General features: G+C 37.2%; 3 protein-coding genes and 1 pseudogene across 5 annotated transcripts; 1 reads left to right on the top strand and 3 right to left on the bottom strand.

Moving 5' to 3' along the window:
- Nucleotides 1-1314: 1314 nt before the first annotated feature.
- Nucleotides 1315-3742, bottom strand: LOC113345544 (pectinesterase-like). 2 transcript variants are annotated; one of them, XM_026589305.1, is made up of 3 exons: nt 2479-3742; nt 1746-2396; nt 1315-1664 (listed from the first exon to the last, which is right to left on the bottom strand). In XM_026589305.1, the coding sequence occupies exons 1-3, from the start codon at nt 3701-3703 to the stop codon at nt 1657-1659; spliced, it is 1884 nt and encodes a 627-aa protein (XP_026445090.1). In that variant the 5' UTR covers nt 3704-3742; the 3' UTR covers nt 1315-1656. The 2 variants fall into 2 exon arrangements, with proteins under 2 accessions (XP_026445090.1, XP_026445089.1); XM_026589304.1 differs by having other exon boundaries at nt 1315-2396; nt 2479-3741.
- A 9149-nt stretch (nt 3743-12891) lies between these two features.
- Nucleotides 12892-14722, bottom strand: LOC113345583 (pectinesterase-like). 2 transcript variants are annotated; one of them, XM_026589355.1, is made up of 3 exons: nt 14638-14722; nt 13702-14583; nt 12892-13580 (listed from the first exon to the last, which is right to left on the bottom strand). In XM_026589355.1, exons 1-3 carry the CDS (start codon nt 14720-14722, stop codon nt 12892-12894), a joined length of 1656 nt encoding a protein of 551 aa, XP_026445140.1. The 2 variants fall into 2 exon arrangements, with proteins under 2 accessions (XP_026445140.1, XP_026445139.1); XM_026589354.1 differs by having other exon boundaries at nt 13702-14722.
- A 1291-nt stretch (nt 14723-16013) lies between these two features.
- On the bottom strand, nt 16014-17893 carry LOC113345136 (annotated as a pseudogene).
- Nucleotides 17894-19734: 1841 nt separating this feature from the next.
- On the top strand, nt 19735-21463 carry LOC113345235. Its single transcript, XM_026589037.1, has 3 exons — nt 19735-20526; nt 20620-20998; nt 21081-21463. The coding sequence occupies exons 1-3, from the start codon at nt 19735-19737 to the stop codon at nt 21461-21463; spliced, it is 1554 nt and encodes a 517-aa protein (XP_026444822.1).
- Nucleotides 21464-27955: the final 6492 nt, after the last annotated feature.

Here is a 27955-nt window from a genome sequence, read left to right as displayed (position 1 = left end):
GCATAAAAAGGAGTTCTTATTCACCCTTAAAAGGTCAAACGATGCGTAATGAAATATTGTGACAGCCAAGTGCTAATGCTAAGCCTTGCATTGGAAAGCCGTAGCATCGTACCACAAATACCATGGCCTGGTGCATACCAAGAGCCAGCACCAAGATATGCACACGACTGGCATGATCGCTTAACGCCAGACGTTTATACCACGATGTTAGGCTATGCCTTGCGCCAGATGCTCCCATGGTGCTAGGCCATGCCTATAGCATGATTTATGTGATTGTATCCATGGCGCCGTTCAATTCCATGATGTGATGCATATAGCATGATTGAACATCCGGTTTCAGCGAATTTCGAATTGCGGTGATTTATGTGATTGTATCCAAGATCTTATTTTACGATCTAAGTTTTTTTTTTTTTTTTTTAACTTTTCTCGTATAGAAAAACACATTTTCTTTCCCCTTTTCTCCATAGTCGGTGCCAATATGTTTGTACCAAAAATTACTTTGTGGCGCAAAACATGATTGATTTGATAATGATAGTGTGAAATTAGGGGTTAAAAAACGACAAATAAAAGAGACAAGAATTTAACGTGGTTCGACTAGTGATATCTATATCCACGGATGAATCCCTCTGGGAGAGATATTTTATTGATATATTTGGTACAATGAGTTTCTGATCCCTTTTAGGCTTTATTGATATATTTTCTTATCTCTAGACTTCCCTCTTTAGGGTTTAAGTTCCATATGGGTTAAATCCTAATTTCCAGATAAACTTCAAATGCAAGAAACTTGGCCAACAAGATATCTGGAATGTTCCACAACTTTCTCCCAACGACTTGGTCAATCAAGCAATCCAGATACTTTTAAAACCCTCCTGACGGATTGTAGCATTGAATCGGTGGATACGGATCAAACTGACATGGACCAGTGGATTGACTGGTGGGTCTTGACTTTGACTGGGTTGACTTTAGTGGGCCGGCGAACTAGACAAGGTCGGGGGAATGTAGTTTTGACCGCTTGATATTGACTTTGACCATTGACCAGACCAGTGGCGGAACTACAACCAACCTAGGCCTATCTTAAGCCACTCCCAAACAAAATAAATAAATAGTTGTATTAGGTTTAAAGTTTAGCCCATTTTAGCTTAAGTGCAGTAAAAATCTGTGTTCAAGCAAGGTAAATGTATCCAACTATACATAATTTTTTTAAATTCCTTTATATCTGATTTCATTTTCATTTTTGTCTGGCTTTTTGCTGCCACTAAGAGGGTGTCTGTTTCTCAAGTAGGCAACGTATAAATAAATGAATATTAATGGAGATGATCGATCTTAGTTTCATATTGCAATATAGCTAGCTCGGTAGATGGGATTGCACAAGCATAGACTAAATAGTAATTACAAAATTTTATTGATCCATGAACCAACATGCATGTACATTCACACAAAAATGATCGTACAGGTTTTCGTAAGGAAAAAAACACTAGTGACGATCGAGAGGACTGGATTGACTAAGTATGCAAATATTGCGGCTGCTTAATTCCTACTTGATCATAAAAAATCGACGTATTGAGAGTATAAACGCTTTGGTAGCTTTCTTCTTCTTTTTTAGTCGTCCCGGTCAAGATTGTATATCTGACGGACTCTTTGAAACTATGTACATCATCACATTCCTGCATTGTAAGGGACACCAGAAGTCATGATAAATCACATTCCTGCAGTGTAGGGGACACCAGAATTCATGATAAACTTACCACCCTTCATAACATTAGAAGTGGCAGTGAACTGTTTAAAATGTTCTGGAGGCAGGGCTCCCGTCTTTACACCACGCCACTTAACTCTTTTTGTCAAGGCAGCACCAGGACCCCTGTTATTAACTTCTGCAAAGAAGCAAGTATTGAGACCAAAGTCGCCCATCCATTCATGCCAACCTGCCGGATCGATCAAGTCATCAATTTGACTATCCATGATTATGTGTCTTGCATATTCTTTCCACGGCCGACCCAAGTAGGACTTCAACGTAAACCTCTCGGGGAACAACAAGGGGTCTGCGGTGATGGTGCAGTTCTGGAGGACGAGGGCAGCTGGGTCATATTTCGTTTTCCTTCCACTGGCGAGCACCATGTTTGATTGATTTTCCATAGGTTTCCTTACTATGATTTTGCAGTTTTGGAATAATGCCATTGCAGCACCAAAAATGAAATCTATTGTCCCAGTGATGGTACATTCTCTGTAAAATTGGCGATTGGCGTGAGCATATAATGTGTCTTGGTAACCATCAATCTGTACTCTATAAAAGATAGACATATCGGCCGAGACCCTCAATGCCACAGCTTGGTGTTTAACTGCTCCTGCGCTGTTTTCAAATCCAATGTCCTTGGCCATGAAACCATCTCCAACGACACCTGATAAGTTTTACACATATTTGATTACTAAATATAGGCATATCAATGAAGGAAAACTTATATAGATAAATGAGCTACATACTGAATGTTGCGGTTGAAAAAGTGTTGATCCCGTCCGTAAAGCCTTTGTTGTTGGTGATCTTTGTTTTTGTGGCGCCATCTCCAATCAACATCACATTGGTCATTTGCTTGGTAATGTTGACCCATTCATTATAAAGACCCTCCTTTACATAAATTATAAATGGTTTCTTGTTCTTCATAGGAACCTCTTGGAGTGCATCCCCGACTGACTTATACTTACCGCTCCCGTCAAGGGCTACAACAACATTAGGAGTGATCGAATCGGAATTGCTTTGCAGGAGTTTGCGCTGCCCTGCCGTGGCCCAACTTGGTAAAGTCGATTCTGATTCTGATTCTGATTCTGATTTCGAGTCCCCTGCAGTGAACAAGCCTTGAGAAGTCGATTCTGATTCTGACTTCGATTCTTGAGAAGTTGATCCTGATTCTGACTTCGGTTCTTGAGAAGTTGATTCTGATTCTGACTTTGGTTCCCCTGCTGTGAAGAAACCTTGTGCAGTGGACGCTTCTGATTCGGAATTTGATTCCGGTTCTTCTCCATGGTGAAGAAATGGAATCTTGAAAATGCCAAGGATTTTTGTGAGTTCAGAAACCATGCTAAGTCCATTATTAGTCAGCTCCATTGTAGACTTTAATGATCCTTTCATGGATACCCCAGAATTACTGTTTGAGCTTTCAAAACCATCCAAACATGTGTCTTGGTACGTCAATGCCGCCGATAACCAAACTTGCAAGTCTTTTACGACGTCACAAATCTTGAAGATATCCAAAGGATTTATATGTTCGAAACATCTATTGATTCCATCGATTGCATAATCCATAAGCTCCTGACAACTGTGAAGAGCCAACTTGGCCCTTGGTTCTCTCTCCCGCCTCAGCAACCCTCCTGAAAAACTGAGTGATCCATGGAGTTGCACCAAGTTCGACTGGAATCCAATCTTAATAAGTTCTTTCGGATCATTTACGTGGCGGGGTTCCGCTTTGTTTAAGGTATCAATGCAAGCCTGTTCGAACTTCATTAGTTTGCAAATAGCCGGGATTGGCCCGATTGGCTTATTGGTGGCATTGAACAGTGGCACAGCACCAATGACATTTTTGGTGGTGTTTAATACACCGTCAATGATATCAACACCGCGAATGGCATCGACATGAGCTGCAATGACGAATACTAGCACCATCCAAGAGGCGCTTATCATCGCTAAATTATTCTTCTTATGTTGAATCGGCATTTTTTGATTAACTGCTAAGAAAATGTGAACTATTATGATGACACAAAGGATTTATTTATATATAGGCTGAGACTTGAGAGATAAATCTAGGAAATTTGAAAGTTAGTTAAGTTTGTTAAGAATAAAGAGGAAAAATTTACTACACAATGGAAGGCTGAAAAGAATTTACAGAGATAGACATTTGAGTGTACGTAGTCAGTTTGAATTCGGCGTCAATCCTTAATTATTTCTGGTAGATTATCTAACCACCATGTATAAAGGTGAGACGCAGGAATCATCAGTCTAGCTTCTAAGTTCGACGTTTTCTATTTCTGACAACAATTGTGCATTTCTCCATTCTACTATTAATTAGTGCACAAAACGACCAATCTAATGGTGGCAATGGATGCAATGAATCTGCTAAATTTAATGATATAATCTTATTTTGAAGTCTCAATGAACTTGAAACAATACGAACCTCTGATGGTTTTAGGCACCGAAAGATTTTAGAATTAAGAGAAGTAAAATCTTTATTTAGTTTTTGATAAAGATACAAAAGAGAGAACCTTATAAGGTTGTTACATTACAGACAGACTGTGTTTTCTGAGTAAGACAGCCTGTCAGTTACAGTTATTGAAAGTAACAGAAACAAAACAGAAAACGTGTGTGATTAACACACTTACAAAGTCAGACACTCTCTCGTACAAAATCACTCAGATAATCACTCAGACATAAATGGATTCAGAAATTCTGAATCCTTAGAGCCCCTCTCAAGCTGATACAACATCAAGCAAAGAAACTTGCCAGCCAGAGATAGAAAAACACAATGAACCGCCCTTTGTAAACAGAGCAGCTAGCTGATTTGCAAGAAACCTGAACTGACTAATTCTCTTAAGAAGTGATAATCAATTTCAATGTGTTTAGCCCTAACATGAAATACTGGGTTTGTTGCTAGACTATTGGCAGAAACATTGTCACAAAAGAGTTGAAATGGGGTAGTAAGAGAAACATCTAGTTCTTGCAACAAGAAAGAAATCCACACTACCTCTGCTGCAGTGATTGCCAAAGATTTATACTCAGCCTCTGCTGAGGACTTAGAGATTGTAGGTTGTTTCTTGGAAGACCAGGATACCAGAGATGAACCAAGAAATACACACATACCTGATGTAGACCTTCTTGTATCAGGATAGCCAGCCCAGTCTGAGTCTGAGTATGCAGAAATAGAAGTAATGTCTCCTGCAGAAGTAATACACCAGTTCCAAGTGTACCCTTTAAGTACCTCAGAATTCTTCTAACTAGCAGTAGATGTTCATCCGTAGGAGATTGCATGAACTGAGCAACATAATTGACACTGAAACAAATGTCAGGTCTTGTCATGGTCAAGTACTGAAGACCTCCCACCATACTCCTATATTCTGTAACATTTGTTAATGGAGTACCAGTGCTAGATGACAATCTTGGTCTCTTGGTAACTGGAGTTTTAGAAGGTTTGTAGTTGAGCAGATCATACTTTTCCAACAACTCCAATTTATAGTTCTTATGACAACAAAATTTGTTGAGAATTATTCTGAAACTCTGCTTCAATGCCCAAGAAATAATGCAGAACACCTAAATTAATCTTTAACTGGATAGCTTTGCAGAAGAAAGGCAATAATCTTGTCATTGAGAATCATATAAGAGCATGCCAGTATGATGTCATCAACATACTGTACAAGTATAACCATGTTGTCACCAGACTGGTAGATAAACATAGAATGGTCACATGCAGATCTAGTGCAACCAAAGTCTATCAAAGTGCCACAAAATCTGTCAAAACAGGCCTTTGGTGCCTGTTTAAGACCATATAGACTCTTCTTCAGTTTACATACATAATCTGGATGCTGAGGATCTTCAAAACCTTTAGGCTGCTTCATGTAAACATCTTCTTCAAGCAAGCCATGTAAGAAGGCATTACTGCTGTCCAACTGTTTAATGGACCAATTTTTAGGAATAACAATTGTAAGAACAACTCTCACAGTTGTTGCCTTTACCACATGACTAAAGGTTTCAAAATAATCTACTCCATCCATTTGATTATATCCCTTAGCCACAAGTCTTGCTTTAAATCTTTCAATAGTGCCATCAGCATTCAACTTTATTTTGTAAACCCATTTATTACCTAACACATTATAACTTGGATCATTTGGAACCAGATCCCATGTATCATTTTCAATGAGTGCCACATTCTCATTCTTCATTGGTACTTGCCATTTTGGATTCTTTATTGCAGTATTGAAAGTTTCAGGCTCAGTAAAATCAGAAGTTATATCATTATAAGATGAATATACATGATACTTAATCAAAGAATGAGACACAAAATCAATAGGTAGTGGCTTAGGCTTTGTAATACCTGATCTTGACCTTGTAGTAATAGGAGAAGGAATCTCAGTAGAAGTATGAATAAAAGTATCATGAGTAGAAGCATCAAAAGTAGTAGGTGGAGATATGGCAATAGTAGTTGCACTTGAATTTGTCTCATAAGGAAAGCAGTCTTCATCAAAATTTACATGTACTGAAATATATGTATTCTTACTGATTAAATTAAAGCATTTATATCCTATGAATAGGACTATAACCTAAGAATACACATTTTGCAGACTTGGCACTCAACTTATCTGTTCTATAAGGTTCCCGATCAGGATAACAACAACAACCAAATACCCTAAAGAATGAGTAATCTGGAAAAGTGTTGAAAAGTATTTCATATGGAGACTTAAAGCTAAGAACTTTTATAGGAAGTCTGTTGATGATATAAGTTGCAGTTAAAAAGGAATCATACCAGAATGATTTAGGTAGAGATGCTTGAAAGGATAAAGTATTACCCATTTCAGTTATATGTCTGTGCTTCCTTTCAGCCAAGCCATTTTGTTGATGAAGATGAGGACAAAAAACTCTCAAAACTATTCCACATTGATCAAGATATTCATTAAATTATCCCTTGATTAACTCAAGAGCATTATCACATTGAAAGTAGTTGATAGAAGCAGATAAAATATTCTCTGAAGTAGCTTTAAAGTGTTGAAAGCAAGATAAACTTTCATCTCTACTCTTTAGAGGATAATTCCAGTGATATCTGAAATAATCATCAATGAAAAAGATATAATACTTGAAACAAAGTGAAGAAACAGTTGGAGCTGGACCCAGATATCACAATGTACAAGATGTAATGGTGAAGTTATAGTCCTCTTAGAATCATATAATGACAACTTATGATTTTTACCCTTCTGACAAGCTTCACACAAACATGTACTTCCAGAATGATCTGAGATGGATGAAGTAAGGGAAATCTTCTTAAGAATCAAATCAGAAGTATGACCTAATCTATTGTGCCACAAAGAAGTATTTGAAGTAGCAGTAGTAGCTGTTAAAGCAAAGGAAGTAGGACCCTCAATTGGATACAAATTATTTTTAATTTTTCCTTCAGCTAACACCTTTCTTGTCTTCACACATTTGATCTCATATCCTCAATCAAAGAACTTTACAGAAACTTTATTATCCTTTGTAAACTTAACAATAAACAATAAATTTTGTTTGATTGTAGGTACATACAAAACATCATCCAGATGAAACTGAGTAGAGTTAGTATAAAACACAATATTACATGTTTTATCAATTGGTAACATAGTGCCATCTCTTACCATCAATTGATCTGCCCCATCATAAACTTTTGCATTATTCAGTAGAGTTTTATCATTAGTTAAGTGACTAGTGGCACCTGAATCAGGCAACCAAACTGAACCAACATTGCAAAATGAGCTAGTTAAGCATACCGACTTCACTTGTATAGAGACAAATGCTTAGTGAATAGTGTTTGAAGCACCACTACTCTCAGCCTTATCCTTACTCTTTCCTGATGGAGTTTTATTAGGAATGTACCTAAAATGACATCTATTTTCTACATGTCCTGTCTTTTTACGAATCTGGCATTCTACTCACTAAAATCATGAATCAAATTCTTGTTACCATCACTATTAGAAGTAGATTGCATTATTAGACTTATAAGTAGATGCATTATTAGAGAAATGATTCTTTGTATAGTATGCTGAATTTTGTGTTTCAAGAATTTTTAAAGATTCAGCATCTTCTGCTTTAGGCCATTGTTCATGATGGAAGAGTCTTGACAAAACATCATGAAGAGAAAACTCAGTCTCCCTATTATGAGCAGAAATCACAAATTGTCGATATTCCTTTCATAAACCCATCAAAGCATACATAACAACATCTGATTCTTCTACTATTTCTCCTATCGCAGCAAGAAAATCTGTAATATTTTTTAAATCAGCAAAATAAGGAGATATACTTTTATTACCTTTCTTGATGGAATGAAGTTGAATATAAAGAAGAGATTTCTTTGCTGAGAACTTTTGAATGAATTTCCTTTCCAAGTATACCAAAATTTCTCTTCCAGATATAAAAACAATGATCTAGCGAGAAATCGTATCATCAAAGGTAGTATTTAAACAAGACATAGAAAGAACAACGGATTAGGAATCTCTTGACCATTAATATCTACAGTTTCAGCCGGTTTATCAACACTTCCATCCACAAACTCATACAAATCTGTAGTAATAAGAATCGACTCGAACTGATATTTTTATATCAGATAGTTAGATCCATCATCTTGCAGTTTGACTGAAACAAAATTTTTAATATTCTGAAAAGGTAGAGAGGAAAATTGAGTAGCCATTGAGAAATTCTAAATCTTGAACAGAAACTAGACCTAGAATCACAGATGAGATTAATAGAAATTTTAAGAAATGTTAGAGATGAATACTAGAGATTTTAAGAAACTTTAGAGGTTTAGTTTGCACAGCGGAATGATGTTTTTCAGATTTGAGGATCAAAAAGATGAAAGAATCAAGATCTTCCGTAGAAGACTGATACCATGAAAGATTTTAGAATTAAGAGAAGTAAAATCTTATTTAGTTTTTGATAAAGATACAAAAGAGAGAGAGATAGCTTTATAAGGATGTTACATTACAGACATACTGTGTTGTATGAGTAAGACAGCCTGTCAGTTACAGTTATTGAAAAGTAACAGAAACAAAACAGAAAACGTGTGTGATTAACACACTTAAGAAGGAATTGATTATGTCCAACTGTTTAATGGACCAATTTTTAGAAATAGCAATTGTAAGAACAACTCTCATAGTTGTTGCCTTTACCACAGGACTAAAGGTTTCAAAATAATCTACTCCATCCATTTGATTATATCCCTTAGCCACAAGTCTTGCTTTAAATCTTTAAATAGTGCCATCAACACTCAACTTTACTTTGTAAACCCATTTATTACCTAGCACATCATAACTTGGATCATTTGGAACCAGATCCCATGTATCATTTTCAATGAGTTCTACATTCTCATTCTTCATTGATACTTGCCATTTTGGATTCTTGATTGCAGTCCTGAAAGTTTTAGGCTCAACAAAATTTAGAAGTTGTAGCACTATAAGATGAATATACATGATACTTAATCAAAGAATGAGACACAAAATCAGTAGGTAGTGGCTTAGGCTTTGTAATACCTTATCTTGACCTTGTAGTAATAGGAGAAGGAATATCAGTAGAAGTATGAATAGAAGTATCATGAGTAGAAGCATCAGAAGTAGTTGGTGGAGATATGGCAGTAGTAGTTGCACTTGAATTTGTCTCATAAGGATAGTAGTCTTCATCAAAATTTACATGTACTGAAATACATGTCTTCTTACTGATTAAATCAAAGCATTTATTTCCTTTATGAATAGGACTATAACCTAAGAATACACATTTTGCAGACTTGGCACTCAGCTTATTTGTTCTATAAGGCTCCGGATTAGGATAATAACAACAACCAAATACTCTAAAGAATGAGTAATCTGGAAGAGTGTTTAAAAGTATTTCATATGGAGACTTAAAGCTAAGAACTTTTGTAGGAAGTCTGTTGATGATATAAGTTGCAGTTAAAAAGGAATCATACCAGAATGATTTAGGTGGAGATGCTTGAAAGGATAAAGTATTACCCGTTTCAGTTATATGTCTGTGCTTCCTTTCAGCCAAGCCATTTTGTTGATGAAGATGAGGACAATAAACTATCAAAAATATTCCACATTGATCCAGATATTCTTTAAATTGTCCCTTGATTAACTCAAGAGCATTATCACATTGAAAGTACTTGATAGAAGCAGATAAAATATTCTCCGCAGTAGCTTTAAAGTGTTGAAAGCAAGATAAACTTTCATATCTACTCTTGAGAGGATAAATCCAGTGATATCTGGAATAATCATCAATGAACAACATATAATACTTGAAACCAAGTGAAGAAACAGTTGGATCTGGACCCCAGATATCACAATGTACAAGATGTAATGGTGAAGTTGTAGTCCTCTTAGAATCATAGAATGGCAACTTGTGATTTTTACCCTTCTGACAAGCTTCACACAAACATGTACTTCCAGAATGAGCTGAGATGGATGAAGTACTGGCAATCTTCTTAAGAATCAAATCAGAAGTATGACCTAATCTATTGTGCCACAAAGAAGTATTTGAGCTGAGATGGATGAAGTACTGGCAACTTGTGATTTTTACCCTTCTGACAAGCTTCACACAAACATGTACTTCCAGAATGAGTTGAGATGGATGAAGTACTGGCAATCTTCTTAAGAATCAAATCAGAATTATGACCTAATCTATTGTGCCACAAAGAAGTATTTGAAGTAGCAGTAGTAAATGTTAAAGCAAAGGAAGTAAGACCCTCAATTGGATACAAATTATTTTTAATTTTTCCTTCAGCTAACACTTTTCTTGTCTTTACACATTTGATCTCATATCCTCAATCAAAGAACTCTACAAAAACTTGATTATCCTTTGTAAACTTAGCAATAGACAACAAATTTTGTTTGATTGTTGGTACATACTCCCTCCGTTCCGATTTACTTGACGTTGTAGAATTTTTCACGGATATTAAGAAATATCAGAGAGAGTAAAATCTTTCCAATAATACCCATATTAATTCCTACTTAAAGAATTAAATAACCTAGTTTTGTGTTTCTAAAATATAGGGAAAGTTATCAATCCCATAGTTATGTACTTGGGATGTACAAGATTGAGTATATATCCTCCATGGGGTATATTTAAAAATTATAGAGTAATTGTTTTTGTGTTGATTACCATGAGAATTAATTCTCTGGTGTGATTCCAAAGCAGGGTAAATTGGGAAAAAAACTAAAAGTATCATCTAATTTGGAACACAAAAGAAACCCTAAAAAAGCAAGTAAAATGGAACGGAGGGAGTACAAAACATCATCCAGATGAAACTGAGTAGAGTTAGTATCCAACACAATATTACATGTTTTCTCAATTGGTAACATAGTGCCATATCCTACCATCACTAGATCTGCCCCATCATAAACTTTTGCATTATTCAGTGGAGTTTCATCATTAGTTAAGTGACTAGTGGCACCTGAGTCAGGCAGACAAAATGAATCAACATTGCAATCTGAGCTAGTTAAGCATGCAGAATTCACTTGTATGGAAGAATAGTGTTTGAAGCACCACTACTCCCAGCCTTATCCTTACCCTTTCCTGATGAAGCTTTATTAGGAATGTACCTAAAATGACATTTATTGTTGTATGTCCTGTCTTTTTACAAATATGGCATTCTACCTCACTAAAATCATGAATCACATTCTTGTTACCATCACTATTAGAAGTAGATTGCATTATTAGACTTATAAGTAGATGCATTATTAGAGAAATGATTCTTTGTATAATATGCTGGATTTTGTGTTTCAAGAATTCATAAAGATTCAACATCTTCTTCTTTAGGCCATTGTTCATGATGCAAGTGTCTTGACAAAACATCATGAAGAGAAAACCCAGTCTCCCTATTATGAGCAGAAATCATAAATTGTCCATATTCCTTTCCTAAACCATCAAAGCATACATAACAACATCTGATTCTTCTACTCTTTCTCCAGCAAGAGAATCTGTAATATTTTTTAAATCAGCAAAATAAGCAGATATACTTTTATTACCTTTCTTGATGGAATGAAGTTGACTACAAAGAAGAGATTTCTTTGCTGAGAACTTTTGAATGAATTTCCTTTCCAAGTATACCCAAATTTCTCGTGCAGATGTAAAACCAATGATCCAGCGAGATATCATCAAAGGTAGCATTTAAACAAGACATAATAAATCTATTCATCTCGCACCAATGAAAGAACAACGGATTAGGAATATCTTCACCATCAATATCTACAGTTTCAGCCGGTTTATCAACACTTCCATCCACAAACTCATACAAATCTGTAGTAATAAGAATCGACTCGAACTGATATTTCCATATCAGATAGTTAGATCAATCATCTTGCAGTTTGACTGAAACAAAATTTGTGATATCCTGAAAAGGTAGGGAGGAAGATTGAGTAGCCATTGAGAAATTCGAAATCTTGAACAGAAACTAGACCTAGAATCACAGATGAGATTAATAGAAATTTTAAGAAATCGTAGAGATAAATACTAGAGATTTGAAGAAATTTTAGATGTTTAATTTGCACGGCGGAATGGTGTTTTTCATATTTGAGGATCAAAAAGATGAAAGAATCAAGATCTTCCGTAGAAGACTGATACCATGAAAGATTTTAGAATTAAGAGAAGTAAAATCTTTATTTAGTTTTTGATAAAGATACAAAAGAGAGAGAGATAGCCTAAGGCTGTTACATTACATACATACTGTGTTGTCTGAGTAAGACAGTCTGTCAGTTACAGTTATTGAAAAGTAACAGAAACAAAACAGAAAACGTGTGTGATTAACACACTTACAAAGTCAGACACTCTCACATACACAGTCACTCAGATAATCACTCAGACATAATTGGATTCAGAAAGGTACACTATAGATGATATGTTGTATCATGTTTTTTTTTCCTTCTTGTCTGACTCCTCTAGTTCTGACTCACCTAAAACTGACTAAAATTACCTGAATCATTTGGATCTGACTCAATATGTTTGTGTTTCGAGTCAGACCTAAGTCATCTGACTTAAAAATATGTTGAGTCCGGGATACGTGGAGTACCATTGAGCGAGGTATTGGAACATTTATTTGTTGCTCAAAAAGGTAACAGTCTCAAATACAAGAATTTTGTTGCATGAAAGCTAATAATCTTGAATTAGCATGCAAAGAATTATAGACTTTATAGTAATTCCCCTCTGTATGGAATTCCGGTTGCAGGCAGCCAATCATCTCCTACAATGAAGCTCGAGACCGTGAAGGCAGTTGCATTCATGAGATCAATAGTGCGGTAACCAGGCCACTGAACTCTGCTGCTTGTGTTTGATCCAGGTCCCCTGTTATTGAATTCTGCATAATATAACGTGTCTAGGAATTCTCCAGTCCAAGGATCCCAACCCGAAGGATCAATCAAACTATCAATGAACGATTGACTGTAAATAGTCCTCGAGTACTCTCTCCATGGTCTTCCTAGGTATGTTCTAGTAGTGCCATTGCTCGAAGCCAAGTCTGGTGAAGCTAAGATATTGCAATTCTGAATCGAGGTTCCAGTGTTCTGGTTTGGGTCTGCTCTTCCTTGAGCAGTTACCATATTAGCTTGCCTCGGATTTGGTAGCCTTGCATAGATATTGCAGTTTTGGAAAACAACTGCTGCATTACCGAATATGAAACCAACCGTTCCGTATATGTCGCACTCTCTGTAGAATTGTCTGAGGGAGTGAGTATATAAAGTATCCTGGTACGCTTCAAAACTACACCGGTAGAAAGTTGAGAAGTCAGCTCCACTTCGTACTGCCACTGCTTGGTTCATGCTCGGTCCTGCTGTATTCCGGAATGTGATATTTATCCCGACAAATCCTTCCCCAACGACAACTGCAGTTAATAAATTCATGTGCATGTTAGTAATGAATGCAGAGGATATAAGAAATTCTGAGCGGACTAATTAAAAATCACATCTAAAATAATAGAAATGAAATGAGTTCGCTAGAATTACTGAAGGTTGCTGATCTGAAAGTAGTTGAGCCACCGCCAACGCTTCGATCTCCGGTGATTATAGTCTTATTGATTCCGTCTCCTATCATCATAATGTTTCTCTTGTTCTTAACAATGTCAACGTATTCTTGGTAAACACCGGATTTGATGTAAATCAAGAAAAAACCATCTGTGATGCGTGTTTTATTAGGTGCAGCAGCGACTGCCTCATTTATGGTGGTGAAATTGCCACTACCATCTTGGTTCACTACCACCATATCTCGCACTACGACCTTATCTGAAACCGTCTGGACCAACTTTCTTTTGCTTGCTGACTCAAAGATCTCACGGTTTCGACTAGACATCTTTAACTGCAACGCACCATCTCGAATCATGTCAGAGAATAACAGCTTCCTCCCAATCTCCATCTTTCCTCTATTCTTTTCACGTACCCATCCCCGGTTATATAGAGCTAGAGATACGCTAGATATCTTATTCTCATTTGAAAGAGGTGCATACAAGGCACCCTTAACAATCTGAGGAGACGCAGTTTCTTGAAGGCCTTCGTAACAAGTTTGCTGGTTAGTTAGAATGGCACTAAGCAAGGTTTGCATATCATCAGCCTTCATTGCAGGGAGGGTTCTGGTGGAATTAATACTACTAATAGTAGTTGACAAGTATTCCATATTTAGTTGTTCAAGTTGCCGGCAATCTTCTAGAGCTTGAACAACATTCTTTGACAAAGTACGCGAGCGCGTGAGAAGAGAATCGACCGAAGCCATGAACTTCTTTGTTTCCGATAAAGACTTGCGCATGGAAAATCGGCAATAATCATAGACGTTTGATTTTCCTGTTCTTGGAAATATGGATTTGCAAAAGTTTGGGTATAGAGTTGCATTGCAGACTACTTCCGGTGCCACGGGCGTCGTAGGCGCATATGAAGGAGTGCTTGCAGCACTAGAAGAAGGAGATGACAGGACAAAAAGGAGAATAATATAACAAAGTGTTGTGTAAAGAGAAGAAGAATACAATGTAGAAGCCATGGCTAGGCTTCAGTTTGATTGAAGAATGAAGAAATTCTAGAAATGTGCTAGGCTCATCTATAGAAGAATATGGAATCAAAAGATGTTCATGATTTGCAAAAGAACGCGTGAATAATAATAATGAAATCAGATAAAAACTCATTTTTCTAGTCAACTTTTAAGTGTTTTCATGGCTTCTCAAGGGATACCAAAGTGATAGACACACAACGTTGTGTGTAACGTGTGAGGGAGGGGTGGGATTCATTTCTACCCACCCCTATTCCAATGCAGAGAGAGTGATTTTTTGGGCATTGGATCCCCTCTCGGTGTACACAACGTTGTGTGTAGCAAAACTGCAAGGGATATTAGAGCTTCTCCAATGGAATGTGTGTGAAGAAAAAAGTCTTCATCCACGTAAGATACACCACAATTTTTGCAAAAAATCATCTCCAACCCATTGATGTGAGGATGATGTGGCGAAAAATAAGTTTGACATCCTCTAGGTCAACCTCTAGTTTTAGACATTCACTTAGAGGATGTCCTCCCATCCTAGTCACATTTTTTATCAATAAAAATCATTAAAAACAATAAAAGAAATAATTTTAATCAATTATATACCTACAAATAAATAAAAGAATGATATAATATTTTATGGATTGGAGACAAAAATTATTTTCTCATAATATTTAGAATTTTATACCTAGAGGATGTCTTAAAAATGATGCCACATATGAAAGATCCACAATCATCGTTAGAAGCTCATAGTAGCATCAGTTAATTTCAACCACTTATTGTCTCCTGTATATTAACCCACACAAGAATTAATTCAGTAGTATTAAACCTTAATTTCACACAAGTGGTGCACATTTCACTATCTCCATGATGAGCCTCGACCAGTACAGCTGTGATGGTTTACAGCAACGCCTAACCAGTACTCCGTTTTATTGGAAAATTTTGGCACCTACTAGTACGATTTATCGGTGTCGGACCCATTTATCGCGTTAGCGAAGGTCTGACGACAAACGTAATAAAACCAACTTGGAATCAGAAAAGTGTCGGTTTCAATCGACTGGAGTACATTTTCAGAGTCAAGGGTGAAGAATTGGAGGTCTGTTTACATGTGAAACTGATGGCCAATAATTGATGCAGAGAAAAGAGGACTATAAAAGAGTAGGAATTGGAGATGGTCTGCCCATGGTAAATATGCAATCAAAGCTCTTTGACTTTGTCAAATATGGGACTTGACTATATCAAATTCAATGTTAGCAAAATAACATCAATGCATATCTGACTTTAAGAATGATTTTACCAATTAAGTTGTAAGACCGACTTGAAACTTGACACCGGTAGATGGTAACCAAGCTTTGCCATCAATGAATCGTCCAACAGTGAAGATATTAGCAGTTACAGCATCATGTATAACATGATAACCGGGCCATTTAATCCGGCCAGACAACGATGAACCGGGCCCATAGTTCATGTACTCTCCATAATACAACGTGTTCAAAGCCAAATCTCCATACCATTCAAGCCACCCTCTAGGTTGAACTTGGTGACTCATATACGTCTGCAAGTAAACCGTTCTTGAAAATTGTTTCCACGGCCTGCCTAAATAGGTTGGTTCTGTTGCATAAATGTAGCTGCGTTGTATAGCAAACCCGGTGCTTTGGTTCGGATCTTTCCGGCCTTGGGCAGTTATTGTGACTTTTTGGTGTGGTAATGGTTGTCTAGTGAAAATCTTGCAGCCTTGGAGTACAGCAGCTCCATTACCAAAGATGAAATCTATGGTTCCGTAAATGCTGCATTCACGATAGAACTGACGGAGGGAATGAGCGTACAAGGTGTCTTGGTAACCTTCGATGCTGCACTGGAAAAATGCTGATTGATCCGAGTCGACTCATAGGGCAGCGGCTTGACGGTTTTGCGGACCTGCTGTGTTCCGGAATGTTAAGTCTCTTGCTATGAACCCCTTTCCCGAAACAGCTAAAGAGAACATGAAAAAGAAAATCATTATTGCGAGAAAACCACGTGAAGTATCTCCATAACGACTTTTAGATGTCGGAAAGTTAAAAATCAATTTGACAACAACTTTTTAGAATGATTTCTAGAAGTTGAAAAGTCAGTTTTTTGTGAAGCAAGATAATTTTTGCATCTCCCGAAGCAGAAGTCAGGAGCAAATTGGTATCCAACCGCGCTATAAATTGTGGGGGCAAGAAGTGTAAGCGTACCAAATGTTGCTGTTCTGAAAGTAGTCCACCCTTGCAAGAAATTACGGTTAGCCGAGATAACTGTGATTCCCATGCCATCCCCTACCAACATGATATTTGTCTTTTTCTTTTTCAGTTCTACATTCTCATTGTACACCCCCTTCTTCACATATATCACGTACCTTTTCTCGCTGTAATTAGGAGCTTGGTTCACTGCTTCCATGATTGATTGAAATTGCCCACTTCCGTCCAATGCCACAATAGCATCCGCGTTCATACTTTGAGTATGTGCAGCTACGGCTTCACGGTCTCTGTCTGAAACCCATGGAGGAAAATCTGGATCCAAATTGTGGCGGTTCCAAGTAGCATGATCGTGAGTTGTCGTTCTATTTTGATGTGGTTTTGCTGGAACACTATGTAGCGTATTGTACATTGCTAAAACGTTGCTAATTAGTTGCGTCACCTGTTTTAAACTTCCTCTAATATACCTCTCTATATGGCCTGTTGTGCCTTCAAAACCTTCTAAACATGTATCTTGATTACTTAAGGCAGCACTTAGCCACGCTTTTAGGTTTCCTTCGTGGTGAGTTGCAATCGAACTGTTCCGGATTTTCTCCATTTCCTGCATTGACCATCCTAATTCGTCGACGGAGTAATCAAGAAGCTCGACACAGTCTTCAACTGCAATTTGCTCGCGTGGGTTTGTGGATAAATCAGTGAATTTCGTGACAAGCTTAATGGCTCGTTGTGCTTCGAATATTGTTGCCTTAAGTGCTGCATTTAGAATGGAAGTCGGAGTTTTAGATGGGCTCATACGCGCACATTCGGATTGGAAATTCGTGTAACACGATTCCGTGTTTACGGTATTAGTACAGACTTGTTTGATCATAGCATCTATGGTTTCATTCTCGTGATCAGCAGTAGAAAGGGCTTCAAATGAAGAAAGGAGAAGAAGAATAAGAAGGATATTGGGCGCTGCTGCCATTGCTGAATGGAAAAATGAGAATTCGTAATAAAGGTCTCTTTATTTTAATAAGGTTGCCTCTCTATATAATAGGGATCATGAGAATATATATGTAGTTTCAGTAGGAAGTAAGGTTTATTCTTTAAGTAGTCATGAATGAGTCTCCAAATATTTGGTTCCATGGACGTCAGTATGGTTCTTCTTTCATATTCAAGGATGAAGTCATGCTTAAATTTTGCGTAGTTCATGCATTGTTTTTTATTCTGTGCTTTTACTTATTATTTTTTTAGTAGAGATATTAATACTTTATTAAGAAATGATAAAAACACCTGTAACAAAAAGTTATAAACCTATATAAAATGTTATCAATGATAACTTTGTGGTATGTGATAAGATCCTAAAAGATGTTGTTTTAAACCATTTGTTTTCCGAGCACCAAAGAGAGATCAAACTCTTCGCTTCATTAATGATTTTTTTTTTTTCGAGAAAGGGGGGAATTTTATTACAGAGAGAATAAATAATTACAAACGCAAGAGCAAACGTGATGGAAGTAAAAGAGAAGCAAAACTCTTAAGTTACTATGTTATTGAAATATGCTCTCCCAAGAGAAGACACACCAATCAAGCCTAAAGTTAAAGTTTCTGTTGAAGGCGGAACTCCAAGCTAGAATTGATGCTTTCACCTCCACGCTGACTTGGAAGTTAGAAAGAGATTTTTCATCAAAAATTCTCCGATTGCGTTTATTCCATAAGGCCCATATCACGGCAGCTAGTACGAGGTCCCATATTTCTTTCGCTGGACCTGAAATACCTTCAGATGACCAAGTTTGAGCTAGTTGAAGAACTTTTAGAGGAGGAATCCACCACTGCGTCCCTGAAATAATTAAGGACCATACTTTGCGAGAGAAATGACAGTTCAGAAGAAGGTGTTCAGTTGATTCACACTCAACAAGGCAAAGAGGACATCTGCTCGCAAGCTTGAAGTTTCGATGCTGAAGAGAGTCTTGGGTGGCGATCTTATTATGGGCTGTTGTCCAAAAGAAGAAACATATTTTTGGTGGGACATGCGGATTCTAGATCGCCTTATAGGGGAAATTAGGAACTGTAACATCTTGAACATTCTCCACCAAGAATTTATAGGTTGACTTTACGGTGAAAGAGCCTGTTGATGATGGATGCCAAAATCTTGAGTCAGGTTGACTGGAAAGAGGTGGTGGAGAATGACCTATGGATGCAAGCATGGAAGCTAATTGGTTGACTTCAGATTCCTTCAGAATTCTCTTGAAATGGAAAGACCAAATGTTACCATCCGATGAAATGTGCTCCTCAATAGAGCCTTGCTTGAGACCAGCAATTTTGGAGAGGGAAGGATACATGTCCCTTAAACATGCATCAGAATTCCAACTGACTAGCTAGAATGAGATGGTTAAACCATTTCCAATTGAGATACTAGAGAGAGAGGTTACCCGCTGGAACTGAATTGTAACATGCTTCCAAATCTACCATCCATAAGAAGAGGAAGGAATTTGAGGTGTCCATATGGATTGCGGCCCTCCGTATTTTTCTCGAATGATTATGTGTCACAGAGAATCCGTTTCTTCTCCAAATATCCAACCCCATTTAGCTATGAGAGCTTGATTCATCATTTGAAGGTTCTTTATGCCTAACCCACCTATTTTGAGGGTTTTGCACAAGTCTTCCCACTTGATCAAGCGTAAACTTGTAGTTTCTCCACTGTCCCATATGAAGTTCCTCATGATCGTAAGTAGGAAATGAACCCATAGGAGGGGGAGAGAGTGTCTGATGACGTGGCAGCGATTTCTCAGGCGATTTTTCTAGGTTGAATTTTTTTCTCTCTCGACCATGGAGGGCAGATCTGTTGTGATTTCTAGCAATTTTCAAGGAAACAAAGAACAATCTTCTTCACCTGACTCTGGTTTAAACTTGGGTTTAGTTGATTTTCCTCTCTTGAATCCAAATGGAGGTAAAGAAGATAACCCTAGACGTGCACCTACTCTACAGACGAATTTTAGGGAAAATCATGTTGATGATTGGTCATCTTTGTTCCCAAATAAGAAGAATGCTGAGGAGAATCCATTGATCTATCAGTCTCCAGTCATGATGGAGGGAATGAAAGCAGTGTCTATCTCCTCCGAGATTCTTCATCAGAAACTTAAAGAATGCAAAGAACTTGCAATTGGGTATTTTATAGGTCGCAAACTATCTTACTCGATGGTGAAGGATGCAGCAGCTAAAGTTTGGATGACAAAATCTGAGGTATCCATTACTCTCCACAGCAGCAATTCTTTTGTTTTCAAGTTTTTGAATTCCGAGGATAGGAATTTAGCTCTAGATCATGGGGCTTTCTATATTTCTGGTAGTTTTTTTTTTGTGGTTAGGCCCTGGAGTCCCTTGATTGAGAACTCAATTGCAGAGATGAAGTCCATTCATGTGTGGATGTTGATTTACAACGTTCCTATTCATCTCTGGAACAACTTAGGGCTTGTTCTGATAGCTAGTTTTGTGGGAAAACCCTTGATGATAGATGATTGCACCATCAACAAAACTAGACTTTCCTACGCAAGGGTTCTTGTTGAAATTAATTTTGATTGTCAGTTCCCTAGCGCTATTCCTTTGTGGATTTATGGAAAGTTTGTAATGAATCTCCCCGTGGAGTGTCAGTGAAAACCACAAAAGTGCAATCTTTGTCAATCTTTTGGTCATTCGAGCAACAAATGTTCTTTAAAGAAAGCTAATGGGAAAGCTCACTCGAATCCTAAGAAGAAGCAAAATTCTGAGATGTTGAAAGGGTTTCAATCCTTATCTAAGGAAGGGGAAATAGAGAAGGCAGGGGAGGATATTGGGATCTCAGAGGAGACCAACCCTTCTACCTACATTGATGAGCAACCAAATCAGCAAATACAAATTGTTGGTGAAGGAGTCTTAGCTAAAGCTGCAGATATTGGAAAGCAAGTAGAAGAACCTTTTATTAAGAGTAGAACATATGCTAGAAGGATTAAGAGCTCTTCCAAGAAGGGGAATAAGCAAATCCCAATCTGCAATTTGAATCCATATAGTGTCTTAGGTGCTGTTTCTGAAACTGTTTTGGAAGAGTTACTAAAGAGCGGTGAAAAAATGCAAGACCAGATGAGGATAGTGGTCAGGCAAAGGCTCAAAATTCTGAAAATCTCATGTCTTTCTGGATGTAGCAAGAGAAAACTCTGAAGATCATAACGAAGACAAGAGCCATGTTAATGAAGAACATGATATTGAAGAGCCCATAGTATATTCGTGTGAAGGTGAAGAGTCTGAATACGAAACGGACAATGATGTCGTGGGTGTTGCAAAGGTAATGTCAGTTGAGGAGGTATCTCAATGGAAACCAATGACTAAAGAACAAAATTTGGATAAACTTTTGAAGTTTAGTTCATCAATTGGTCTTTCGCGTGGATCTAAAGAAGTTGAAGTTAAAAAAATCTTTGGAGGCATCGTTGATACTTTCCATTCCTCAAAACCAATCAAATATTTGGGTCCTAGCAATGATAATTTGGGTAGAGGGAAAAGAACCCCAATACCTAAGAAGAAATTATAGTCTGTGTAGGTTAGGCTAGCCTTATTTTGTTAGGAAGTTGCTTCCAATGTGCTTTTCTTGCTGCTTGTGTGTTGGGTCGGCTTTTGCCTTCTCTTGTTTGCGCTTAGGCGCCTCTCATCTTGTACTTCTGTTTTTCTTTTGAATAAAATTTTAAAATTTTCGAGTAAAAAAAAAAGTTCCTCATGATCTTCTCTAAGGACTTTATAACTGAAATGGGAGCCAGGTACACCGAAAAATAATACACGACGACATTGGTTAGCACTGATTTCACTAATGTGACTCTGCCGGCACTTGTGAGAAAGGCTTTTTTCCAAGTGGCAAGCTTAGATTCAAAATTTTCTACGATGGGATCCCACAGAGACTTGTCTCTTGATTTTTCTCCAAGTGGCATACCAAGATATGAAAAAGGAAGTGATTCAGTTACACATCCAAGTCTAGTTGCCCAAAGAGATAATTCTGGAATCTGACCCACTTGGATTAATTTTGTCTTTGAATGATTTACTCGAAGTCCTGATACTGCTTCAATGCATTTTAAAATGCTCATTAGGTTGTTTATCTCATCCCATGATGGGTTTAGAAAGAAGACTGAATCATCCGCATGGTGCAGGTGAGAAACATGGATAGTACCTTTCTTTACTGAGAAACCATTCAATAACCCTATGTTAACTTCCTTGTCAATTATCTTGGAGAGACCTTCCATGGCAAGAACAAAAAGCAACGAAGTCCTGATACTGCTTCGCTTCATTAATGATCACCTTCTCCGGTCTTGGTGACTTTTGTGACATAGTCCTTCCATTTCTTTCGCCCCATATAACCCAGCAAAATGCAAAGAAAAGAATAGGCCAAATTTTCCTCCCCTTATTTCTACCTTTTCTCATTTCACAAGCCATTAGCTGAGCTGGTAGGTCTTTGTTTTGCACCCATTACAGGTTGAATCCACCCATTAGCTAAGGTTGGAGTGTTACGACTCTATTTAAGACCGGCTAAAAGTCACGAGGCAAAGTAACCATGCCATGCAGCTAGTATATAATCCTATTACAGATATTCAAGATTCCTAATGTTTTTCACATTTATATTAGTGGTTCGAATTCCGAACTTGGATATATTGATTTTGAGTCCTGCTGTTAGGGGAAAGAATGGGTATATCAAGTCAACGTATGGTCAAAGTCAAACACAACAAAAATAAATAAATTGACATCTTGTTAATAAAAACAAACAAAAAAAGATAAATTATAGCCAAAATATTTTACCCCAAGGCTCACACACACATAGATCAGTAACTTACCACACTGCTTCAACTAAAAAAAAAGAAACTTACAACACACACACAAATCACACAGTTACAACAATATGGTAGGGTGAAATATTGCACAAAATAAAGATGCAACTATGCTCTAATCAAAACAATCTCAAGCACGAAGATACAACAATTACCATGAAGTAAGGCGAAGAATAATCACGCGATAATAAAGGAAAAGCACGACGAATAACTACACGATAAAGACAAAGCGGCTATTAAATCCATCAGAAGAAGCGCGAAGGACTAAGCAGCAGCGCGATAGATAGAGACAGCTTCTAAAAGCCCGGCGAATAAGACAAGCTAATACATGATCAGTCAACTGTGATCTTGCACGTGAACCATGGTTGTCTTCTGCTGATTTATTTGCCTACATAAGGATTGAAAATTGATAGAGAGAGAGAGAGAGCAGTTGAGATAAATAAGCTAAGGAAGTTATCAGAAAAGAAATAAATAAGTCATTAGAACTTAAACTTCATCCTTGTATTTCTCCATTATCGTGTACAATCTCACTTGAATCCACTGTAAGAACAATATACATTTGATATAAGGTGTTTGGGAACATCATATTAGTGTCAGAGTGGTGAATATATCATTAATGTTTGAGTTGATTAATATGACTTAAGCTTTGTGTTATTATCATTACAAAGGGTGTAGTCGTGGGATTTTCCGCAACTACATTTTGGTGTTAGAAACAGGGAGGATTTATCCTCACCTCCTAGTTGATAACTAGGAATCATCATTTTAAGAAGTTCATTTGTTATTCGTATTTCTTTCATTTATATATATGTCCACCATGAAAGTCTGATAAACATTACACTGTCTCCTTATCTTATTTCTTTAAAAATCCTTTACTTTCGAAATATCAAAGGTTCTCGGGCAAAAACCCTTTCAAACATCTTCTCTGTTACTAACATCGACCGGATTTCTCCCTGCCGGAAAGATGGTGAGCATCGCACGACGATGCAAAGAGAAGGAATTAACATGAGACGAGGAAAAGAAACGCCAGAGGAAACATTTTCCAGAAAAGATACGCGATATCAAACATAATGGATTAGGGAGAGCAGCAAGGGAAGATCTGCATGAGTTATTATTTCAGATGATAAAAAGGAAGGAAAACAACCCAACCACAGGAATCAAGATGGAGAAACAACTATCACCATGCGAGAATATGAGAAAAATCTCGCGCAATGGAAGGAGAAAGAAAAATTGCTGACTGCAAAACGAGTAGACCTCGCAATCAAGCATTGGAGAATATGGATAGAGAACCACAATCTGAAAAAGAAAGTGTCACAGTACGAGATAAGTGTCTAGAACACCCCCTTTTGATAAAGATTTCTTACATTTTTCTTATTAGTTCTCTTGGAATTTTGCATATTACGTTTGTTATCTATGTTTCTAGGTACAATGGCATGGATTTACACAAAGGAACCAAAAGCTACAAAATTGGTCATATTGGCTATGCACAGGAATTATATGAGAATTTTGTTCTCTTCATATTTATTGTCAGGAAGCTGAAGTCTGATAATTCTCAACAAGGAGTGATGCTGGGCTTAGTGGATCAGTGGTGCTGAGACCATTTGCATTTGGTGGGTTTCATATTTACCAGAGCCTGGAAGATTCTACACCCAAGTATTGGAATGAACAAAGAGATGAAACCAATTCGAGAAAGCAATTCGCAAGCAGAACCAATTGCCGGAGTTCACTCGTTGTTGCTCCCAGATTTGTTGCGGTCAGTTCTAGCCAAGGTTAAGACAAAGTTCAGAGCAGGTGATAAGGAGTTCGAGATATGATCAGTGGCGGAACTGGAAAATAAAGCTGGGGATGGCTTGAAAACTAACTGGATTTGTAAGGGTGTCTTAAGCCTATGTTTTAGGCATGATTTTGATTTGCTAAACTTAAAAACCACGGTGAAAAACAAGTTTTTCTGGACTTTGGCCAGCCCAAGTCACAAGGTAGTTCCGCCACTGGATATGATAGTTTGGTGGAGTTTCAAGACTGCAACTCAGTGGAAGAAAAGGAGGTTTGAAGCTGTTGATTAAATGGGTTCTTGATGGTTGTATGTGAAGAAATAGAATATCGAGATGAACATGGAATTTGGGTTATTCTGAGTTACAGAATAATAGGTTGTATTTGAATTCAAAGCAGTTTTGTTTCATCATCTCTTTTATCTGTTCGTACAACTATCTAGGAAGTATTGCCATGGTTGTTTGTGGTAGTAAAATGTTGATGATTGAGACCAGTTTACAAGTCCTGGAAGAAATGGAGTTATGGGTTTGTGATGAATCGAATATGCAGGAATTGGAGAACTAGAGAAGAAGATTTTTGATGCACAGCAAGAGCATTGCATTGTGCTCAGTAACTGTTTGAAAAAACATCTGATATAGCAGAGAGAATTATTCGAAGTTGAGAATCTACAGCTGTTTAGGGGACGAATGGTGGAGAAGTCGAGTGTATTTCAGGGCCAAGAGAAACCAGGAGGGACAAGGAATTATATGGTTCTAGTCGGAGTAGATTGATGAGTTGATATGGGGATGAATTTGAGACTAGAACAACTCTGGTTCTTCTTTATGTATGTACAGTAAGGACAATGACTCCGCTGTCTATCTTGTGCTGAACTGCAGTGAAATTGATGCTTGCAGCTGGAAGAGAAGGAAAACATTGCAGATGGTATGTGGAGTTGGAACTGAGCAAGATCTGCTGGTAGCTGTTGTTGATAGAATAAAGAAATGTTGGAACAATATTTATTAATTATTATTTTAATGTGTTTAACTAAATAAAATTAATTTATTGTTTTGTTTGTGAATGAAAAACTTATTAGTCCCACGTTGTGGAGTTTCCACTTTTTAGTTGTTTTAAGAGATTATATAAGCTTTTTAGTCCCACATCAGGGAATTCCTCTTCTTAAATTGTTTTATTCCATTATATAAAGAAATTCACTACTTTTGTAAAATCATGGGAAAGGGGTTGCTCTATATTTTAGAGGGACCCCTAAGGGAAAATATTTTATAGCGTTTTTTAAGCATTCGCGATTTTCCTTAACGGTTTTTTCGGAGTTACCAAGCTCAAGTTGAGCATCTACTACATATACTAGTAGTAGGTGTAGTAAGGTGTTTTATCCTGGAGATATCCGTCCTGTGAGGGCTATACCATCACTCTTGAGTGTAGCCGGGCGCTAATGTCTTAAGGACAGCGTGTTGAACACGTGACTCACTCTATTTTCCAAAGTTTTGCCTTGTTGCTGTTGCGGAGATACGGGGAGCTTGTTCGTTTCGTCAAAGCAATCACTTCCATTATAAAGGAGCTAAATATCAATAGTGAAAAATACTAGAATCACCCAACTAAATGGGTTCTATATTTTCAAGCCCCATCAAATAGATTCATTACTATCAACTCCATACTTTAAGAAAATGATATTGGTAGGCCCAAAATATCAATTTTTCTTCAGATCTGGCCCATAATTAATTATTCCGAATTTTAATAATGGCAAGACTACCCTTTACTATATATACAAGAGGAATATCAACACATATTTTCATTTATCAATTTATTTTCTCTCTCTTCTCCGTTCTTTTTCTCTCTCGGCTCTGGAAAAAACCCTAGAAAACTTCTTCATCGTCTCCAAATTTCACCGATCTTCATTTTTTTTCGTTCATTTTATCTCCCTGATCTCATATTTCGAAATTATCATGGACTTCTCATCATTTTAAGCTCAGATTCGTTCATTTCGTAAGCCAAAACCCATAAAAATTCGGTGAAAATGTCTGTGAAATGAACTCATAATGCGTTTTCAGCTATTCTTTGAGGCTATGTAAACTTAAAACCTGTAGTTCAAGTATTTAGATAAAAATCTGCTGGTAATATCGCAAGATCGACTTTGATTACTGGTTTCTGACTCAGATTCGACTCATTATGTTGTGTCAGAAACTCGGTTGAATGAGAAACTGTTCAATGGCGATATTCGTAAGGGATCTGTGGTTCAATCGATTGATTAGATGTGTCATACTAGTCAGAATCGGAAGTAAGTTTCACTGAGTTTCGATCTAATTTTAGGTTTAATTTCAATTTTTGATATTACGAATTTTTCAATTTGAAATGAATCTCAGTTCAGATTATTAGTTTCATTCATATCTCTGAATACTATATTGAATGCCTGCCTTTGCTTATTGTTTTCAAGCAATAAAATAACGAAGAGCTGAAGTTGTTACTACTGATTATTTTTGTGGGATATATATGAAGGGGATTGTTGCAATGATAGTGTATTTGAACGATTTTATGATTGTGTTTTGTGTTGGATGTGGAAATGTTGCAGGAAGATTATCCCTTCTTCACCATTTCAAGTTCATATGATTCTTGGTAAGTCTCTGTGCAAGTGTTTTTGCTGCAATTTTTTTTCCTTAAGTTCTGGCAGCCGTTAGGTGAAGAATTTGTGGAATTTCAAGACATAAAATAGCTGGAAATGGGCGGTTCTACGATAACTTGATTTTTTTTCTTCTTATCAAATCCACCAGTAAGCAAAGGCAGTGGTATGTGTGGGTCTTTATGATGGATTTAAGAGATAATTGAGGTTGTGAAGATCTCAGGCAGAGAAAAGAAGAAAGTGTGAGTATGGTGGATGTTACATGGATATGAACTGGGGTTGTATTTATGGCTTGAGCATGGTTGAGTATTTGGCAGTTGAATCTAGTTTGAAGGTCGGTGAACCAGGTGGGTATTTGTCATGGATTCTGGAGGTTCTGGGATGAATGTTATCTGAGTAAGGAAGAAGTCAAGTGGTGTTATTAACCGATAAAGCTGTGGAGACGCCAACAGTTTGCATTGGTCTTGTGCTATTATATCCCTACATTAATGTCTAAGTAGGAGGGTTCATTACGCAATGGCTAATGAATGTTATCGATGACCACAATAAGAGAAGATATGGGTTAGATTGGTCAATTTTGGAAGGAGTTTACTACCGTAGGAAATTCATGTCTTTGGAAAGTTGTGTATGAATCTCTCCCTAATTTGTGAACTTCTTTAAAAATTACCTTATTATTGTTTGGTAACTACCTGTCCTTGTCTTAATTTGATTGGTGGACCTTTTATCAGCTTAATGGTACACACTCCGTGGATGGGATTGGGATGAATCATGCTGGAATACGTCTTTTGGAGAAGTAGCAAAACCTGCACCTTGAGGTAAGATGGATTCTCAGTTT

This window comes from Papaver somniferum, unplaced genomic scaffold (genome assembly GCF_003573695.1).
Source record: "Papaver somniferum cultivar HN1 unplaced genomic scaffold, ASM357369v1 unplaced-scaffold_81, whole genome shotgun sequence".
Lineage (NCBI taxonomy): Eukaryota > Viridiplantae > Streptophyta > Magnoliopsida > Ranunculales > Papaveraceae > Papaver > Papaver somniferum.
The sequence above is the reverse complement of the archived record's forward strand: the minus strand, read 5'-3'. Positions and strand labels throughout refer to the sequence as shown.

Bases quoted from the DNA above. Each gene is read 5' to 3' on its own strand.
- LOC113345583 (XM_026589354.1), bottom strand. From the start codon at position 14,722: ATGGCTTCTACATTGTATTCTTCTTCTCTTTACACAACACTTTGTTAT. The intron at 13,581-13,701 runs GTAATTCTAGCG...TATTAACTGCAG, and splicing joins TTTCAGATCAGCAACCTTCA to TTGTCGTTGGGGAAGGATTT.
- LOC113345544 (XM_026589304.1), bottom strand. From the start codon at position 3,703: ATGCCGATTCAACATAAGAAGAATAATTTAGCGATGATAAGCGCCTCT. The intron at 2,397-2,478 runs GTATGTAGCTCA...AAAACTTATCAG, and splicing joins TTTTTCAACCGCAACATTCA to GTGTCGTTGGAGATGGTTTC.
- LOC113345235 (XM_026589037.1), top strand. From the start codon at position 19,735: ATGGAGGGCAGATCTGTTGTGATTTCTAGCAATTTTCAAGGAAACAAA. The intron at 20,527-20,619 runs GTAATGAATCTC...TGTTCTTTAAAG, and splicing joins TGTGGATTTATGGAAAGTTT to AAAGCTAATGGGAAAGCTCA. The intron at 20,999-21,080 runs GTGAAAAAATGC...TTCTGGATGTAG, and splicing joins GGAAGAGTTACTAAAGAGCG to CAAGAGAAAACTCTGAAGAT.